General features: G+C 46.5%; 3 protein-coding genes across 6 annotated transcripts in view; 2 read left to right on the plus strand and 1 right to left on the minus strand.

The window, feature by feature from the left end:
- LOC117974005 (protein Niban 2-like) overlaps window positions 1-3566 on the plus strand; it is a 33825-nt gene extending 30259 nt beyond the window's left edge. Inside the window, exon 14 of the mRNA XM_058986703.1 lies at window positions 60-3566. Within this exon, the coding sequence (XP_058842686.1) occupies window positions 60-790 (731 nt within the window). The 3' untranslated portion in view covers window positions 791-3566. The remainder of the gene's footprint in view (window positions 1-59) is intronic.
- Window positions 3567-4178: 612 nt separating this feature from the next.
- On the minus strand, window positions 4179-8466 carry LOC117964706 (protein SLC31A2-like). Of its 3 annotated transcripts, XM_034909121.2 has the most exons (4): window positions 8290-8466; window positions 7069-7135; window positions 6047-6242; window positions 4179-5366 (listed from the first exon to the last, which is right to left on the minus strand). In XM_034909121.2, the coding sequence occupies exons 1-4, from the start codon at window positions 8299-8301 to the stop codon at window positions 5198-5200; spliced, it is 444 nt and encodes a 147-aa protein (XP_034765012.2). In that variant the 5' UTR covers window positions 8302-8466; the 3' UTR covers window positions 4179-5197. The 3 variants fall into 3 exon arrangements, with proteins under 3 accessions (XP_034765012.2, XP_034765013.1, XP_058842691.1); XM_034909122.2 differs by lacking the exon at window positions 7069-7135; XM_058986708.1 differs by lacking the exons at window positions 7069-7135; window positions 8290-8466 and adding an exon at window positions 6644-6710.
- Window positions 8467-8794: 328 nt separating this feature from the next.
- Window positions 8795-18633, plus strand: LOC131697505 (ER degradation-enhancing alpha-mannosidase-like protein 3). Of its 2 annotated transcripts, none has more exons than XM_058986701.1 (20): window positions 8795-9821; window positions 9925-9970; window positions 10346-10446; window positions 10609-10648; window positions 10762-10874; window positions 11229-11382; window positions 11511-11645; window positions 11795-11900; window positions 12155-12252; window positions 12377-12502; window positions 12981-13064; window positions 13275-13358; window positions 13569-13693; window positions 14094-14259; window positions 14392-14546; window positions 14927-15053; window positions 15199-15381; window positions 15799-15964; window positions 16301-16492; window positions 16925-18633. In XM_058986701.1, the coding sequence occupies exons 1-20, from the start codon at window positions 9718-9720 to the stop codon at window positions 17173-17175; spliced, it is 2556 nt and encodes an 851-aa protein (XP_058842684.1). In that variant the 5' UTR covers window positions 8795-9717; the 3' UTR covers window positions 17176-18633. The 2 variants fall into 2 exon arrangements, with proteins under 2 accessions (XP_058842684.1, XP_058842685.1); XM_058986702.1 differs by having other exon boundaries at window positions 8802-9821; window positions 14927-15032.
- Window positions 18634-18885: the final 252 nt, after the last annotated feature.

The following is an 18885-nucleotide window of genomic DNA, read 5'->3' on the forward strand; positions in this document are numbered from 1 at the left end:
ACCTATAAAATGCCCAGCTGGTATCTGATCATTCTTTCGTGTCTCTCTCTCTTCTGCAGCGGTGAAGGAGGCGGCGGTCCAGAGGAGGCACAACCTGTTCCGGGACAGCATGGTCCTGACCAACAGCGACCCCAACCTGCACCTGCTTGGAGATGGGCCCTCCATCGACTGGGAAAGCCAGTACGGCGGGGGTCTGGAGGAGCCTGACTCCGCAGACCTGCCGATCACTGAGAAGAGGCGGCGCATGAAGCAGGTGGTGTCCATGATCCAACTGGAGGGGATGCCGCCGCTGCCCCACGAGTCCTGCCTGGAGGTGCCGACGGAGAAGGGTATCCCCGAGGAACAGGAGCCAGAGGTGGGGAGCGAGCCGGAGGTGCCCACCTCTCCGGATAGCATCCACCAGATCAGAGACTTGATAAACCCTGTGGTCACGCTGGAAACCAGCGTCCCTGCAGCGGACAGCCCCCCGCTCACTAACGGAACTGTGCCCCAGCCTGGGCAAAAAGCCGAAAGTAAAGAGGAGCAGAAAGCGGACCCTTCCCCTGCCTGTTTGGAACAGCCCTCTTCAGTCACCTCCCACGACGACAGCGGCTTCCAGTCCCCAGCCAGGGAGGAGGCGGAGGATGAGCAAGCTCAGCCAATCACAAAAGACCCAGCCCCAGTGGGAGAAACCACTGCCGTGCTGGCCGAGGGGGAAGTGACTTTGGATGCCAAGGTGGATCCCTCGAGTGACAGGGAGACTAGAGAGGAGGTGTCTGGGAAAACGAGTCCGGAAGATTCTGTCTGTTAAGCACATTTAATATAAAAAAAAATACATGGAAATAAAAAAGAAATGGGAGGAAATGCATTCTTTAAAAAAAAAAGGGAGAGAGGTAGACAGGCTTTATTTTATTGTTGTGTTTTTGTTTTGATTTTTTCAAGAATGGCGCAGCATTTAGGAGGGTGAATTAGAGGGATTTTAAATGGTGTGATTTTTTTTTTTCATTATTTGATAAATCAGTGCTTTAGTGAAGATTAGCTATGCTCAGCACGAAGCTGAGTGTTAGGGCTGATTCGCTGTGAACAGGGCTGCTCTGGTGATCTGCTGGGGAGCTGGAGATCAGGTTTGCTGTTCTGATTTTCTCATTCATACATGTGTGTTAGTACCTGTTGGAGTTTTGCCACCGCCTTTAATACATAGAGAACCCCACATGCACACTAAGCCTGCTCGGTTAGTTGCCTTTAATACATAGAGAACCCCCACATGCACACTAAGCCTGCTCGGTTAGTTGCCTTTAATACATAGAGAACCCCCACATGCACACTAAGCCTGCTAGGTTAGTTGCCTTTAATACATAGAGAACCCCCACATGCACACTAAGCCTGCTAGGTTAGTTGCCTTTAATACATAGAGAACCCCCACATGCACACTAAGCCTGCTAGGTTAGTTGCTTGCAGTAATTCTATAATAAATCTAAATAACGCCAATAAGGAGATTATTCAGTGGTTTGGTAAGAAACAGGATTCCTTTTTTTTTTTTGTAATTACTATTATTATTATTATTATTATTATTATTATTATTATTATTATTATTATTATTATTGACTGCACTCAAGCTGCTGCAAGGAGTGCAGAGGGGCACGGAGATATTAAGGGTTAATGTGCAGGTTGAGTTCACCTGATGAGGGTAAAGACCTCCTCAGTGATTTGAAAGGAGATCTGACCAGCTGGTTGCATATTCTGCTACATGACGTAGCAGCTCAGTGTTGAAACGTGTCACGAGAGTCCTGGTTTGCAGAGACAGTGCAGCACATAGGAAACTAAATTGCAAACCCTGTGGATGTGGAATGCGTCCACAGCGAGTGGTAGATTTACCGTGGCATCGTCTCGCCGTACTAACGTGGCTCACCACCGCTTGATCCGCTAGAAACAGGCTTGCTAGATTGATTCTCTTTGCTGATCAGGGCAGTTTTGCTGTTTTACCTTGAGAGATGCCTGGTTTGAAGAGCACCTTTGACAGGTGAGGTCCTGCTGAATCAGGCCAGCTGCGCGTGAATCATTTGGATTTGCTGATCAGCCCTGCTTGAAGAAAGTCGAACGATCGCCAAAACATTCAAATAACAACAATCACATTCTTTTACATGCTTGAAGTAAAAATAGTAAGTCTTTTATAGTTTGTTTTTTGGTTTTGTTTATATATATATTTAAGTATATTATTTAATTCTCTTTTTTTTTTATTTGAAAGTGTTTTAACGTTGGACCAGTTGTTTCAGAATCGTTCCACTGAATTTGACCACGGGTCCGGATGTAATCCTCTGCTTGCGGTGTGCGTCAGATTTGTGCGAGTGTCCTGTACAGCTCAGACCGCTGCAGCTGTCTTGGTCTGACTGCAGTTTGTCACGGAGCACTCCACAAAAAAAAAAAAACGAAGGACTTGATCACCCAGTAGAAACACATGAAAAACAGCTGAGGCAAGAGGGACCACTTAAAATGTAACACACACATTCCTGTTCCGCAAAGAGAAAGTGGACACCGGAAGATTCGGACGGGCTGTCGAATCTGTTCGAGAGAAGCGTTAAGAGTTGGGAATGTTAAGTTAAGTGCAGGTAGAAGTACTACATTACCTTTGTTTAAGTCCTTGACTAATTGAAATAGTTTCAGTGTCTCCAATGGAGAGAAGTGATGCAAACATGATTCAGGGGCAGACAGAAGACTCTGTTGAGCGCGGTCGTTCTTTCTGCAGCGCTGAAGAAGTTAACGAAGGAAGTAAAAGGTGGGAGAACGACACGTAGGAGTGCGTTTAGTGGCATCCTGGGTTGTAGTCCTGAGGTGAGGTGGGGGGTGTCATTTAGAAGGAGAGTCACATAGAAAGGCTACAGACTTCATCTAGACGAGTGACAATCTCGCGGCCGTACTGGGATGTTTGCCTGCGGTGTAAACTGTAGCTCTGAGGCGTAGCTTTACATTTTGGGGAGTGAAAGTATAAAAACAGTCTATGTAATATTAAACAAATAATAAGCGGCTTTGTTTGTAGTAAAATGGGACAATACTGCGTGCACTTGTATGAAGATTGTTTTCCAGTTTTGCAATATAACGGTTAGCGACCTCTGTTGACTCTAATGCAAAACCTTTCACCTAATAAATCAAAGCTGGTAGTATAATTCTGGGGCACCGTTTACTTGTTATATAACACGTGTTTATTTATGTGTTTAAAGCACTAAAGTCCCAGGGTCGAATAGCGTGGAACGGTTCTTTATAATGGACAAGAAGCTGGATGGGACTTTGCTGTACTGTTTCACATTGTGTATGTTTTGCCCTCATTCCTCGGGTTGGATAATGCAGTGCTTGCTTGATCGCAATATCGAGTTCACGTTAGCGATAATGTCGCCTTTCTTATTTGTGTTTGTTCTGTATTACACACCATGCATTTTTTTCTATTTTTTTTTTTTTAAAAAAACGATCCAAGCTATTCATCTGTTTTATAATATCTGTTAACCTCTTATTTGTGAATGCCCACGTGCCCTTTGAAAAATATTGTATTAAACATGTCATACAAACATACCTATAATAAACTGCTCCCCCTTGTACTGCGTGCGTCTGTCTGCGTGACTCCACAGTCTGTATTTGCTGGTGATGCAGCTACTGTACAACGCACTGCAGATCAATACTACAGGTGTGCAAGCGCAGGTAACAACAGATCTGTTATACTGCGGTGTCATTGAAATGCATTGCTTTATTATACAAGGTAAACGTGAGCAGTGGGGTCAATGCACATTCTATACAGAAAGATACCCTGCAGGAGCCCTCCGGAACTATTAAAACACGGGGAACGCGAAAATAAGCTTAGACATTCCACGACAAACTCTGCACGTTGGTAAAGACATCTCGTCTTGGAGCTGAGCCCAACTCTTAAGGAACTCAGCATTGTGGCTTAATTCTCCTTTCCTTTTAAAACCTTCTACTTTCATCTTTATGCGTCATGCAGCGCACACACGCCACCTTGTGGATACATTTTATACTTTTTTCTTTTTAGTTTGTAGTGGCAAACTTGTATGAAAATCCAAATTTTGCTAATAACCAGATTTTATTGCATCATTTTATAGTTTTTTTTTTTTTTTTGGATAATTAAATATATACACACACACACACCCACAAATACAGGTTTTCCATCTGTTGTAGAAGCCCCCCCAATCGTGCACACACAGCTCACAGCTATAGCCATCTGGTATAGCAAGGCAGTTTTTTAAAAACCATTACAAACACAGCCATTTTAAATAAGCTGTACATTTTCTTATCATAGGCAACATTTCTTATAAACATGATTTTATTTGATCATTATTCTAAATTCCATACATATTTCAATTTAAACATACATTTACACACAATGCAAGATCTTAATGAAACATGGACAGGCAGCTGTATTCTGTTCAGCCCTTCAGGGAAACACACAGCAGAAGCACACAGGTGAGACTTTCACCCACTCAGGACCAGCGGTCCACTCACAGGACAGGTTCACATCACCACTTTCATTCAATCGTAGTGGAAGTCATTATCACATTAAAAAAACACAGTAAGAGCGTCTTCGCTTTTGTGCTGCAGCTAAAAATGCGATCTACAGGTCTACCGTACCTCATTCTAAATGTAGAAAACTTATTTTTGGAAATGGGACAAGTGATTATAAAGCACAGATACTGTGGGTTAAAAATAAGTAGTACCAGAATTAGATTTAAAAAAAAAAGAATTAGGTAATACTAAAATGATCAAAGGTAGCACTGACTTCAATCTGAGGACTGGGCTGGCTCTGTAAAGTTCAGGCAGATTGCACTGCAGTGGACAGAAGGAGGCGGAGCTAACAAACTTGAAAGGTTACAGTTTTGTTTGTTTTTTTTCCAGGAAGTACAAACAAACAGTCAAACAGAGAGTTCTCCAAGCGAGCACGCAGCCATGTTTGGACCGCTGTGTTAATATTCATAAAAAAAAAGATAAAATCCATGTTTTAAAGTAAACACACTGCTCTATAACCTGAACAGCTAACAGATTAAAAAACACCCACAAAGTTAAGGCATCACGGAACTGGCCCAACAGCGAGACACATGGGCAGAGACCTCCCTTCTCCAGAACACCTTGCGCTGGCACAGCGATGCATGCAAACGCTCTCAGAGAAACCGCTGGACTAGTGTGTGTCTCTTTGAATAGCACAGCCAGCAGCTGAACCCCCTCAGAGCCGGATGAGCAGGGGGTACGCCACGAAGTAGCCGATCGCAGAGCCCAGCACCACGCCCAGGAAGATCCACACGCTGTAGGACATGATGCAGAGCATCAGCATGTAGCTGAGCACCACCTGGACCACGTGGATCGCAGTCTGCAAGACGTGGAACAGGAACCACCTGCAAGGAGGAGGAGAACACCACAGCGTTACTCCAGGAGGGAGCTCTGCAATGCCTGATCTCACAGTGCTGCAAACAAGCATGAAGCGAATGACTTCACCTCTGTGCTACTGCGATGGGCAGCTAACCTGATATCCCAGTACCTTGACACGGTAGCTGCTAGCATGCAACCAAGCAACACAGATATACAGCAATATCCAAGGGAGCAGAGGTGAGGAAGCCTTTGCTCAACTCAGTAAACCTGTCGATGCATGAAAAGCAAACACACTAATCTTCCGGATTTGTTTACTGGGTGTAAAATCTGCACAGGAGCAAAAACCAAGACTCTCATGTGACAGAGTAGCTGTGTGCACAGGGCGGTGCGGCAGTCAACGTTTTATTTGTTTTCAGATGGAAAAGCGACGGCCGATTTATTCCCAGTTGCAGGGCGTGCACTTGTGGTCTGCAGGCATGCTGGGCTGAGGGAAGGATCACATGGAGGTGTGGAAGTGTGTGGAGCATCCAGACCAAAGCCAAGCCATTTTGTAACTACTCTTCAACCACTGGAGTGAGCGGACCAGTGTCTGCCGATAACAGCACTGTGTAACGCCACGATGAGATAACGAATACAGCGTCTCTTACACTCCTTAAGGAGGTCCTACAGGCGCTGGCTAGATTAGAACACCCCCCCCCCCAGGTACCTCTTGTTGCTGGAGCTGTGTTGTGGAGGAGCGGGGGGCACAGAGCTCTCCGAGACGGTTTCCACCAGCGTCGTGCGGCTGCTGGAGTCCAGGAGTGAGGGAGGCTTGGATCTGGAGTCCAGGGAAACCTTCCAGATCTTCAGGAGCTCATAAAACACCGTCATGAGCAGGACCACCAGCACAGACACCACCATCCCTGAACACACAGAACACCAAGGCGCAGCGTTCACAGCTCCAGCAGGTATTCACCTGTATAGACAGTGTGGCCCTGGCTTGCTGTGATTCCTGTGTCTAACAGTACGGTAACCTGGTTTCTGGTTTTGGATAGTTGTGAGGAGCGTGTACAGATTTGAAATTGGGTTCCCCCCCCCGGTATACAGGGTTTTGAAATGACTGTTTCATAACTTCAGTAACACCATCATAATATGGTGAAAACAGAACTATTTACATCATGGCAATATTATCAAAAACACACACTCCCAATGTACCTTATGTTTTGAAAATACAAGCTTAGCAGAAAGGGCTGCAGGCCAACACAGACGATGTGACGTCAACTACTGTCAGTCTAATTACACACAGCACTGCAATTAAACTAACCTCATGCTTTTAAAATACGTCCACAACACCCGAGGCATACCTTTCCTTTCTTCAGGGTAAGCACGTAGTCTTATTAAACATGAAGGCTGCAAACACACAAACACGAAATGCAGACTTCACAAGCTTACAGTTACTATTAATACATTGCTGGGTTGAAATTGAGATACAGGACTGGGTTATCACGGATCAATTGAATAACCCTACACACTGTCTGTTAGGCGCCTGTGTAGTAACAGCGTGCTTTGTAAAGCAAGCCTGTGTTCTGCCTTACTCGTGGTTTACTGCACAGTGTGACAGCGTTACTAATAGAATACACGGAGGCACTGATTATTTAATTAGCTGGCAGTTCTAGAACTTAAAGCCTGGTCTAGACAGAGATGCATTTAGGCAAAGACTAGAACAGGAAGCCTGGTGCTTGCATTCACCTGCAGGTCCGTTCACGTCCCAGAACTCAAAGAGTAACGTGACTCTGCTGGAGACCGTGAAGTGCATCTGAAAGAGAAGGGAAGTTAGGGACCTAACGAACCAGATCGATTAATAAAGAGAACAGGGAGGCTTGAGACACTCATTGGTGTTACACTGCAGTGGGTATTGCATGCGAGTTTGTTATTACAATCCACCCTGCAAGTCACCACTAGTGAGTGAGGAGATTATTAAGCTGTCTGATTCTCAAACTTCCCTGTACAGTATTCAGATAGACCCATCACATCGATCTGGGGGTTCTCTTTAGGCAGGAGGTTGCAATTGTCCGAGTCTCTGCACACAGCCGCTGTGCTGTCCTGTATGTTAATTAGAATAACAAGATCCCATCATATTGAACTAGGGCGTACTGACTTGTGACTGTCACAGCTGTCTAAAATAAAACAGGTTAGTGAACGCACAAAGTAAGAATATTGTCTTTTATGGTATGACGTACACGTCCCACAAACTTGACTGTATTAAAATTTGCACTTTCTGTTGACTGTAGATTAGATTAGAACGAATCTGTTTGTTCACATCACGAAATTTCCGTCCTGGCACTGCACATGATAATGTCAAGGCCTGTGCGATGTTAAACCAGGACACTTCGCACGCATTTCAAATAACAAGCTCTTGATTTGAAACTAAATTAAAAGGTGAACTAAGGAAGCTGATTTCGTCGCTGCACACAACTTGTTTTCAATAAACTCAAGGCCAATCGCATATAATGATTCCTCTTTCTCCAGCAGTCTTTGGGGTTTCTTCTGCAATAAGGGCTGTCTCCAGTCTCTCCAGTCATTACATTTTCGGCAGTACTGGTCTAGCCCGAGTACAATACACGCTGAATACGACACAGCGCGTCTTGAAATTTGAAAGTGTTTGTTGGGTTCGCTTGCTGGAGCATGTCGGTGTATTTAGCTTCTAGCTTGACTTTAAAAAAAAGAAAAAAAACTTCTAATGTCACTTCTATTTAAAGTTAAAGCGCAATATAATTAAAGTTATTGCACTTTTTATTTTTTTTGGTCACTAAAATAAACTTTAATTTGTGCTATTGTAACATTCCGCTATATCAATATAGTACAAGCTGGATAAAAATGATATTCACCTAACGCTGGGTGACACCGACGCTAGTAAAGTAATCAAGTCAATTGCAATAATAACATAGGGTAACTAACTTCTGTACTCACAGACATCATCATGTTTGCAACACAACGCAGTAAAAAAACGCGAAGGATCCTGTCTTCAGTTCAAACGACAAGCAATGTTTTAACTTTCCTATGCAATCCAGCGCTGCACATCACAATGCAGTCACTGCTGATCCCGATATTGACATGCAGAGAGAGAGAGAGAGTCACATGCGAGATTTCCAAACTGGTTGTCATATGACACTCATGTGGATTTGCTTTGCAATCTGGGAACTGTAGTTTTAAACGTCGGCAGGGGTCGTGGTGGATGAACTGTATTATCGAGAATACGACATGACAGTTAAATACAACATATATATATATATATATGACACTAAAAATCTATGATCAATATGCAAATGCGCTCCTGTGAACAAAAACGCGCCTAAGAGTATGCGCATGTGTTGTGTCTGAATATGATTTATGACGTTTTATAACAGTTGTGACGTATACTGTGTGTTATTTCATATACCTGTGACGTTTTTATTTCTTCTCAGGAACTGCTCTGTCGTTAAATGTAAAGAAACTACACTACCCAGAATGCCCAGTTCCCTCGGCGAGTCGGCGTAATCCAGGAACTGGCAAGCCCAGGGTGGCCCTTTAAATGTATCCGGGGATGAGTGCGGTACAGTCATTTCTGGTAGGACGAGGGGAGGTATGGCTGCTGTTAGCAGTTTAGCAATAGCTGAAGCGTGAGAGAGCGAAAGAAGGAACAGCGTACGGGGAGGGAGACGGGAAATATCATACGCGGTATAATGAGGCAAGGGAACGTAGAGACGAGTCGGTCAGCGGCGCGTTCGTGCTGGATATTTACACAAAACAAAGTTGAGAGTGCAGGTCCCGGGGAGTTTCAGTCTGCGATCCAACAGCAGACCTGCTCATCACAATACACACATTAATAATAACAGCAGGGAAGGCTTCGGGGCGCAGGAAAAGTCGTGGGCTTGCAGGGACTGTGCTTGTGATCCGACCAGCTCTTGCGTCACATTCCGACATACACTAATTTAACACTTTTTAATTCTCTATTAGCACTAATGTTGTTTGTTACTTAGGTCGATTTTAAAGACCAAAATACTGACTGACAAGGAAACACTAATCGGCACAGTATGGGTTTATACCTTTGAGCTCCAACCTTATGCATTGATAACACTGTGAGTTAGCACGATTTTCTGCGTGCTTGGTTGTATTGTAAAATTAATGTTTACATCCGCACTGAACTGTCTATAGAAGCGGGAGATTTATTTTGTGATTTTTTTTTTTATATATATATAGATACACAAACTAATAAAATAAAAATACAAAGTCTTGGTGCCGGATCGCTAGACCTCGTTTGGAGAGCAGTGCAGAATACAGATCAGCTTGAACCGTACAAACTGGATTTAGTTACCGGGGGCAGGAGAGGTAGTGAGTATTGGTGTTGATATAGACAGGATGGGTCCTAGCTTCCACGCGTTCCTGCTGTACTTAGCAGCCCTTAGCTGGGTCCGTCACCACCTAGTCCTGGCGATGACCACGGAAGAGAAGGCAAAAACCAGGTAAGACGACTGTTTTCTTTTGAACGCCCTGTTAGGGCTTCTGGAATAAAGTGACTCAAATCGACAGCGCCTTGTTTACAGCTTTCTGTGTCTCTGTTTTCAGGGACCAGATATTGGAGATGTTTGACCATGCATATGGCAGCTATATGGTAGGTTTAACTGCACTGTGTTACACCACACGCCTACGGGAACTGCTTTTCATTAAAGTGTTAATTACATCCCCTTCTCCATTATCTACTGTCACTACGTGTCAAGTTCAGGTTCAGAAACTCCACTCATCACAGCATGAATAAGACACGCCCTGCAGCTACAGGGGAGGGACAGTTTGTTTAAAAAGGGGGGCTGATTACTCAAACTCCTGTTGCTCTTGTAAACACTATACACAAGCAAGAGTGTAGCTGTGAAACGTCTTGACCGGGTGCAGGACTAATGTGAGTTCCTAACGCTGCGCGTGTCATCACTCGGCTGTAACCCCCCCGAGTCTGTGAAGCTCTCTGCGAGTCCTCCGCTGGTTTCTCTTTCAGAAATACGCCTACCCTGCTGATGAGCTGATGCCTCTGAGCTGCAGAGGGAGGGTCCGGGGCTTGGAGCCGAACCGCGGGGATATAGACGACGTTCTGGGGACGTAAGTGTGGATAACAGTCCTCAAGAGAATGACAAGCTGGTGGATAAATTGGGAGCTTGTATCGCGGTGTTGGTTTTTTGCCGTGTAATCGTTTGATTATGCATGACATGCACCTGTTGTAGATGTTCTCCTGTTTTAAATATCTCTTTCTCTGTCGACCAGGTTTTCGCTCACCCTCATCGACTCCATGGACACCTTGGTGGTAAGCAGCTCAACTCAACCCTGGGGTTCTGTAGGAGACCTCTTGTTTATCGCGTGTTTCAGAGACTAGGGCGCAGGAAAGCTGAACTTGTGGCTTGCTGGTTTCACCCTCAGCTCCTGAACAGGCTGGATGAGTTTGAGGAGGCGGTGAAGAAAGTCATTGTGGACGTGCGGCTCGACCACGACGTGGTGGTGTCGGTCTTCGAGACCAACATCCGAGTGCTGGGGTGAGTAACGCACCCACGGGCGCCTCGCGTTGAGTAATGTGCTGCAGGGACACTGCAAGACCATGAAACGCCTGTGTTACCTTGGCAGTATCAGTATCAGACTGCTTCCTGCCAAGCCCAAGACAGAGATCACGGTCTCGCATTACTCTCATATCGATGACTTCTCAATGCAACATGCGTACCATTCTCGGGGAATGGCAATGTAAAACGAATCTGCTTAGTCGAAAAAAAAAAAAAAAAGTGATTGATCAGGCGCCGTTAATCTGAATATTTCATTTTGCATCTTGCTTTTGTATTATTTATTTATTTATTTATTTCAATGCATGGATAATTATTCCCCTGCTGTTCCCACAGCGGCCTGTTGGGGGCGCACGTGATGGCCACCATGCTGCAGCAGAGGCAGGAGCGCATGCAGTGGTACAAGAATGAGCTGCTCGCCATGGCGACGGACCTTGGGCACCGACTCCTGCCAGCCTTCAACACCACCAGCGGACTGCCTTACCCCCGGGTACGCCTCCCCCTCAGCTCTGCAGGGCTTCAGAACCCAGCGGTTACACAGCAGCGCTGTGCAAACAAAGACAAGGCTGCACCTGCATGACGCAAGTGAATTATTTTGGTTCGTTTTTTGGCTCCCAGGTGAACTTGCGCTACGGGGTCCTGAACCCACTCTCCCGAACTGGCACAGAGTCGAACACCTGCACGGCCTGCGCTGGCACCATGATCCTGGAGTTCGCGGCGCTGAGCCGCCTGTCCGGGGAGCCCGTCTTCGAGGTAACGAACTGGAAACCAGTACAAACAGCGTCTGTCATGTTATACCAGCGGGAGCTAAGATTGAGTAAAGCAAGGTTTTAAATCAAGCGAAGGCGAGAATAACTCTTTGTAGCGCTATATGAGTTAATGCAATGCTCCTTGTGTGACAGGGGCACGCGCGGAGAGCCCTGGACGTGCTGTGGGAGAAGAGACAGCGAGGCAGCGACCTGGTGGGGACCGTCATCAACATCCACAACGGGGACTGGGTGCGCAGGGGTGAGCGATGCTTCGTTTAGATTGGTGTCCTGTCATTTCTCGACCGAAAAGCATTGTGAGCCACTGCAAAAAGGTCTACTCCAGGGGTGGCCAAAATTGGTCTGTCCTGAGTTGAACCAATGAAATCTCCATCCAGACCCAGAAGTAGTTCATGATCCCATTACTTTCTCCCAATTTTAGAATAGCCAATTATCTTTAGGCCCAGCTCACCGCTACCCCCTGAGATGCACTAATAAACTGCTCTTGTCTCTCAGACAGTGGGGTGGGGGCTGGGATCGACTCGTACTACGAGTACCTGATGAAGGCTTACATCCTCCTGGGAGACAGCGTGTACCTGGAGAGATTCAACACGGTGAGTCTGACCTGCACCGATGCCTTTCCAGGCTCTGCTAAAGCTAATGAAGCCAGGGGCTGATTCACATCATTAACTGAACCAATCAGCTGTGACCTGTGCGCTCCCTCTTGCTCCCCCCCAGCACTACACAGCGATCATGAAGTACATCAGCCAGCCCCCCCTGCTGCTGAGCGTTCACATGCACAACCCCACGGTCAGTGTGCGCGGCTGGATGGACTCGCTGCTCGCCTTCTTCCCTGGGCTGCAGGTAATCAATGAGCCAGTCCTCTAGCTCCGAGCTGTGTCTCTCTCAAAGCATTCACTATACATTTGTTTTTTCTGGGTTTGAATAAACTGAAGGGTAACCTGTAATCTGAGGTAGAATCAAGCACAGTTGATGTTTTGATGGGTTTTTGTTTTTCTGTGGCTGTGTAAGGACTTCCTGGTAATCAGTATGGCTCTTTTATCCAAGAAGTGCCGGGCAGCTCTGCTGTAGTTACCAGCAAATGTAATGTGTTCCATGCAAACTCTATGCAAACTCTATGCAAACTCTGTGCAAACTCTGTGCAGACTCTATGCAAACTGAAAATGCACTGAAGCTTCATATGGAGGCTGTGCAAAGTGTCCCTGCCGAGATGTGGAATGCACTTGCCGCAACTGGGACACTAACATTGAAGTTGATGTGCAAGCTGCAGAAGGAGATCTGCATTTTATATATATGTGTGTGTTATTTCTTATATTTTTAGGTTTTGAGAGGGGATTTAAAACCAGCGATCGAAACTCACGAAATGTTATACCAGGTCACCAAGCAGCACAAGTTTCTACCCGAGGTAAGAGTTCGAACCACAAGCACTGGCAGATTGCACAGTCCTTAACACCCAACCCCAACTCGAACCCTATCACCACAGGCGACCCTAACCCTAACCCTAACCCTGCTCAATCAGACCTAACCTGCTACTGCCTCGCACATAATTCCTATTCATTCAGCCCTAACCCTAACTCCTGGCTACGGGTGCTGATATCTGTCCTTTTTTCCCAAGGCATTCACAACGGAGTTCAGAGTGCACTGGGGCCAGCATCCCCTGCGGCCTGAGTTTGCAGAGAGCACCTACTTTCTTTACAAGGTCAGTCTGCCCCCTGTCCCGTTCCATCAAACAAGATCCGTACTCTAGAACTCCATCTCTGATGCTTTGTTCTACAGGAGATCCGTACTCTAGAACTCCATCTCTGATGCTTTGTTCTACAGGAGACCCGTACTCTAGAACTCCATCTCTGATGCTTTGTTCTACAGGAGACTCGTACTCTAGAACTCAATCTGTGATGCTTTGTTCCAGGCTACAGGAGACCCGTACTACCTGCAGGTGGGCAGGTCCATCGTGGACAGTCTGAACCAGCACGCCCGGGTCCCCTGTGGCTTTGCAGCCGTGCAGGACGTGAGGACAGGCAGACATGAGGACAGGTACAGAGCGCTCCCCAAGGGATTCCAGCTGATGAGCACGTCCACGTACCTGCCCTGCAGGGGAACTATTTAAACAAAGCTGTGTTCGAGCGAATGTACCAATAAAAACACATGATGTGGTTCAAACAGAAGAGTCTGCAGTATGAAGAAGTAGTAAACGTTATAAAATAATATTAATAATGATGTCAATAAAAAAAAATACAATGTAAGAAAACAGGAAATGGATAAGAACGATTGATGGAACACAGAATTACAAAAAATAAGCCAAATAAAATCGATGAAAACAATGCTATTTGTAAGTCAGGTTAAAAGCGCTAACCTATTAAGTCTTGAGTCTTGTGGTGGAGGACTGGTTTGTCAGTGGTTCCCAGTGTCTCGTTTGCTCCGTGTTTGTTTTCAGGATGGACTCGTTCTTCCTGGCGGAGATGTTTAAGTATCTGTACCTGCTGTTCTCGGAGAAGGAGCAGCTTCTCTTCGATATCGACGACTATATCTTCTCTACAGAGGCCCACCTGCTGCCCGTCACCCTGTCCACCATGCATCCCGCCTGCCAGGGCAACGCCAGCGTGAGTCCCAGGAAAAGAGAAGCATGACCCTCCCTTTCATTAAGCTTTGCATTCATCTTTCGTTCGTTCTCACTCTGCTCAAGCTGGCCTCAAATCTGGCGGCTGGTTTACAGCGTCATTCCTTCATTTCAGGCTGTTCACCCGACCGCTGAAGAGGACCTCTTCACTCACTCCTGTCCCAGCACTCAGACCCTGTTCCCCAACAACCCCGCCTTCGCAAAAACCATCCGGGACCGCTACAAATACCTGCTGGGGGCCGGGGGGGTGTACCACACCACACCAGTCAGGTAGGAGCTCTGCTGGGCTGGAGCTGGAACATACACGGGGAGTTTGAAACCAGGGTCCCGGATGGAAAACCTTGATTTCAGGGTCTGAAGCATTCCAGTTGCAGAAGCCTTTCGAGCTGAACTGCGCATGAATTTTCACTCTGTGTGACGTGTAAACGTGGTAGTGAGGCTGATGCACAAATAATAGCAATAACTTGTGCATGCTTTTTTTCTGCATCACTGAATAGGGCGGTGTTGTGGGAAGGTAATAAAAGCTGTTGCAGAGGTTTTAATATCCGCTGGGTCCTAGCAGTGCACGCTTATAGATTTCGGGGAGTGCTTTGGCTCATACCTGTGCTCTTGCTATGTCTGAAGCAGCTGCTCTTTGTGTTTCTGCGCAGGGAGTTTGAGCTGCCGCTGCACGACACTGGCATGGAGCCCGTGGAGTTCCTGAAGAGCATGGGCATCTCTCTCAGTTCTGGGGGGGCTCTCTCCGGGGGGCAGCCGGTGAGTTACAGACCCCCCCAGGTAAGGGAATACCAGGTCTAGCCCGGCTAAGAGCTGGTGGACCCTGGGGGAATCCGTTGCGAGCTTGCGTTAAAAAACATTGTGTGACCCTGACTCTCTCTCTCTCTCCTCTCTCTCTCTCTCTCTCTCTCTTTCTCTGCATTAGGACTCCCCCTCTCAGAAGGGGGTGTACAGACTCAAGGTGATCGCTGAGCTCACCCACACTCCTGAAGAAGAGGTGATTGAACCACTGGCTGTGCAGATCATCTCGCCCCCCTTCCTGGGGAGAGTGGTACTGACTGCTGGGCCCGCCAAGTTTGGAATGGACCTCACCAAGAACGAGCATGGGGTGAGTTCTGAAGAGCGGTGATCTAAAGCACTGTCGTAGCAGCTACACTACCTTTTAGTATGCTATTAGTTTGGGCTAGGTTTCCTTTTTCAAGTAACTGATGTTAGGTCTTTCTATCGTTTCCTACTCTCTCTGTATATTATCAGTGCTTGAGGCGAACATGAATTTAGGGAGAACACTTCAGTTGCATGGTTCACAAGTTGCTTCAATTACAGTATTTGCATGCATTTGTATATTGTTATTGTTGAAAGAATTTGTGGAAAGGGCGATGATGATGATGATGATGATGATGATACTATGCTCCAAAAATAATAGCAAAACCTGTAAAGAACCCCATTAATGCTGTGTCTGTTTTTGTGTGTGTCTCTGTGCGTGCGTGTTTGCGTGTGTGCGTGCGTGTCCTCTGTCGCTCCGCAGGTGAAAGGCAGCGTGGTGAAGAGCGCCCCCTACACGGCGTGCAGTGCCATCACTAACGCGGAGGAGCTGCGGGGGAGGATTGCGCTGGCGGTGCGCGGGGAGTGCATGTTCGCAAGCAAGGCGCGCAGGCTGCAGGAGGCGGGGGTGGCGGGGGTCATCTTCATCGGTAGGGAGCTGCTGCGCCCCGCGCTGTCAGACTGGGAAGCTCTCGTGTCGCCGCATTCCAAGCAGTGCTGTTCAGTTTTACACGTGCTTACAGTCTCAAGAGCTTTCTAAAAGCCTTAGCACAAAAAGGAAATGACTAAACTGTGACTCAGTGATAACGATTTCAGTTGTTAATTGCGTGTGTATACACACAGAAACCACACTGTGGTTATTCATGGGTATAATCGGAATCAGTGAGTGAATATAGACAGATCGGGACTATCTTCACTCGTTTTGACTTGCCATTGTGCATCTTCTCTGCCCTCTCCGGTACATGACTCCCCCCTCTCTCCCTCAGATCAGGGCACAGACAGCAGCAGCGAGGGGACCCCTCTGTTTCAGATGGTGGGGGACGGGGGCAGCACCTCGGAGATCAGCGTCCCGCTGGTGTTCCTCTTCAGTAAAGAGGGGCAGGTCCTGCTGGACGCGCTGGAGGAGCACAGCAGCGTGGAAGTGCTGCTCCTGCCCAGGAACAAGCAGCTCGGACAAGGTAGCCGCCTGCAGGAGTCCGTGCAGCCTGCGCATGGTCAACTCCAGGAGTGTCTTAACTGACTGGAGCGTTCTTTGAGATATATAGATAGAGTGGAGTTAGGACAAAGGGTAGGAGACTCTTCTTTACATAGCGGTGAGGGAATGGAATGGAATGGGTTTACTAGCCATGTTGCTGAATCATTGGGATCTTTTAAGACCCAACTTGACAAATGTTTTGAGATCAACCAAGCTATAGGAAGCAAACGAGCACTGATGGGCTGAATGACCTCCTCCTCGTTATGTTGATATATATGTATATATATATATATTTATATATATATATAATACACAGAAATATGGTTATATTAAATGTTTGCTGCTTAATAAACACGAACATGCACATACTAACTAAAAACTGTATTTAAATGGAAACATCTGTTTCTTTGAGCAGACATCAAGAAGAAAGACAGACCGCTGGTTATGAACGTCAGTGTCCGCCTGGCTGATGAGTGGGATCTACAGGCTGGCTCGAGCGGGCAGCTAGGGGGAGGGATTGCCACGGTGGAGCTGGTCCTGGAGCCAGAGGAGCAGCGAGAGGAGAGCCAAGGACTCGGCTCCTCTTCAACTGCGTCTGATCCCAGTACAGGAGCCCAGGCAGAGCCCAGTGACTCACAGCAGCCCTGTGCACAGCCAGCGCCTTGAAGAGTCCTCCTCCTCGCCTGCACCATAGCGGAGACGCAGAGTCCAGGACTGCACAATATAGACCCTCACAGGGAAACGGTTTATAGGGTCTGTACAGAGTGGGGGTGAGGGGGTGGGGGGGATGCTAATGGGCATTAAAGGTTCACCTGCTTTCGCATATATATTAAAGTTTTATGTCTTAATAAAGAAATGAAAAGAAAGGAGATGTGCACAGGTCTCCCCGCTGTTGCACCAGTATGCAGCAGTGCGTTGTGCCCTGCTACTCTGCAGCTTGGTGTGTTTGCAAGCCAGTCACTCAGAAGCCTGCAGCTGGTACGTACTGCACTTCAGGAAAGCCCAATCCTGGAGAGCCATTCTACTCCAGGTTTTACAGATATAAGAAGTGGTTGGTTTGAATAAATCATTCAGACCTGGTTTGGAAGGGTCAGAATTGCCCATCTCCGAGGTATTTTCTACCTTTTATGTTGATGGCCCGCTCTGGTCTCTTGCTGAAAAAGTGGAACTGGGCACGACCGGGTTCCTGTAAGTATTCATGAAACGTTCGTGGTGCTGAATCAGAGACGGGGTCGGTCCCCGGATTTCATGACACAGACGCTCAGAAGTTACAGATCTGCTGGTCTCTGGGTTTCTGGATCTCTGAAGCACGGCCAGGCTTCCGTAGTGACGGTGCCTCCTGGGTTGAGCTGCTAGGAGCCACAGCGTTTGGTTTTGCTAGATGTGGTGCGTGGTGATTAAGGAGCTGTTTTCCAGCGTTTTCGAAGGGTTGCTGGTAACCAAATAGCGAGTGTGATTCTCTCCGGGTCAGCAGCGCAGTGAGTTTTAGGAGTCGTTTAGCATCTTTTAACAGATACCTGCCAAAAAAAAAGTGCGTTTTTAAACACCTTGATTTACTCATGGGGTATAGCGTGCCCAGGCTGAGCTCCGTTCAATATGGAATTCAATGTGGTGCCCAGATCACCTTTTCAGAGGGGCTACTTTCCTGTAACAAAATGTCTTCAAATAATTTAAGTATCTCTCTCTATATATATATATATATTTTGTGTATTTGAATAGCAAGGCATTGAGATTAAGAAGAAATCTAGAATTTTCCTGAGCCAACCCAGAAATGCAGTCTCTGGACCGGATTGCACAGACTGTTCTTGTGAACGGGGTTGTATGCTGTATGTGGCACATACCCTGTCTGTCCTTTAACTTTGACTTGCTTCAGGGCTTCAGCATCTTGGGCATCACTAGGTTTGACATGTTTACAAATCACAGCTTACAAAAGCGTTGAATCCGTGAGCAGACATGTTTCTGGAGAGGAGGGGCGGGGGAAGCAAATCTTTGTAAAAGTGCCAAAGTGTTCTGTTTCTTCTCCTTCATCAGTACTGCTGTGACAGTAGCGCATTGAAATACTGTACTGTGATGGTGTTGAGAAGTGTTCTTAAAGCCATTTTAATAAAACGGAGAATGACTTGAGTTTACTGGAACCCTGATTCTATCACATTGCTCCCAAATCTATTCAAATGCATGATAAGAGGCCTCATAAGAGGATGCCAGCTTATCCCCCATATAAAGCAATGGAAAAAAATGTCATTAAAAAATATAAAAATATATAAAAATATATATTTCATGCATGAAAGGGTTAAGTGGCGTGTCCTTTTATTTTTAAAATTTTAATAATATAACGATATATTACTAAATATAGATACAACGTAGTGACCTTTTTTA

This window comes from Acipenser ruthenus, chromosome 15 (assembly GCF_902713425.1).
Source record: "Acipenser ruthenus chromosome 15, fAciRut3.2 maternal haplotype, whole genome shotgun sequence".
NCBI classification, from domain to species: Eukaryota; Metazoa; Chordata; class Actinopteri; order Acipenseriformes; family Acipenseridae; genus Acipenser; species Acipenser ruthenus.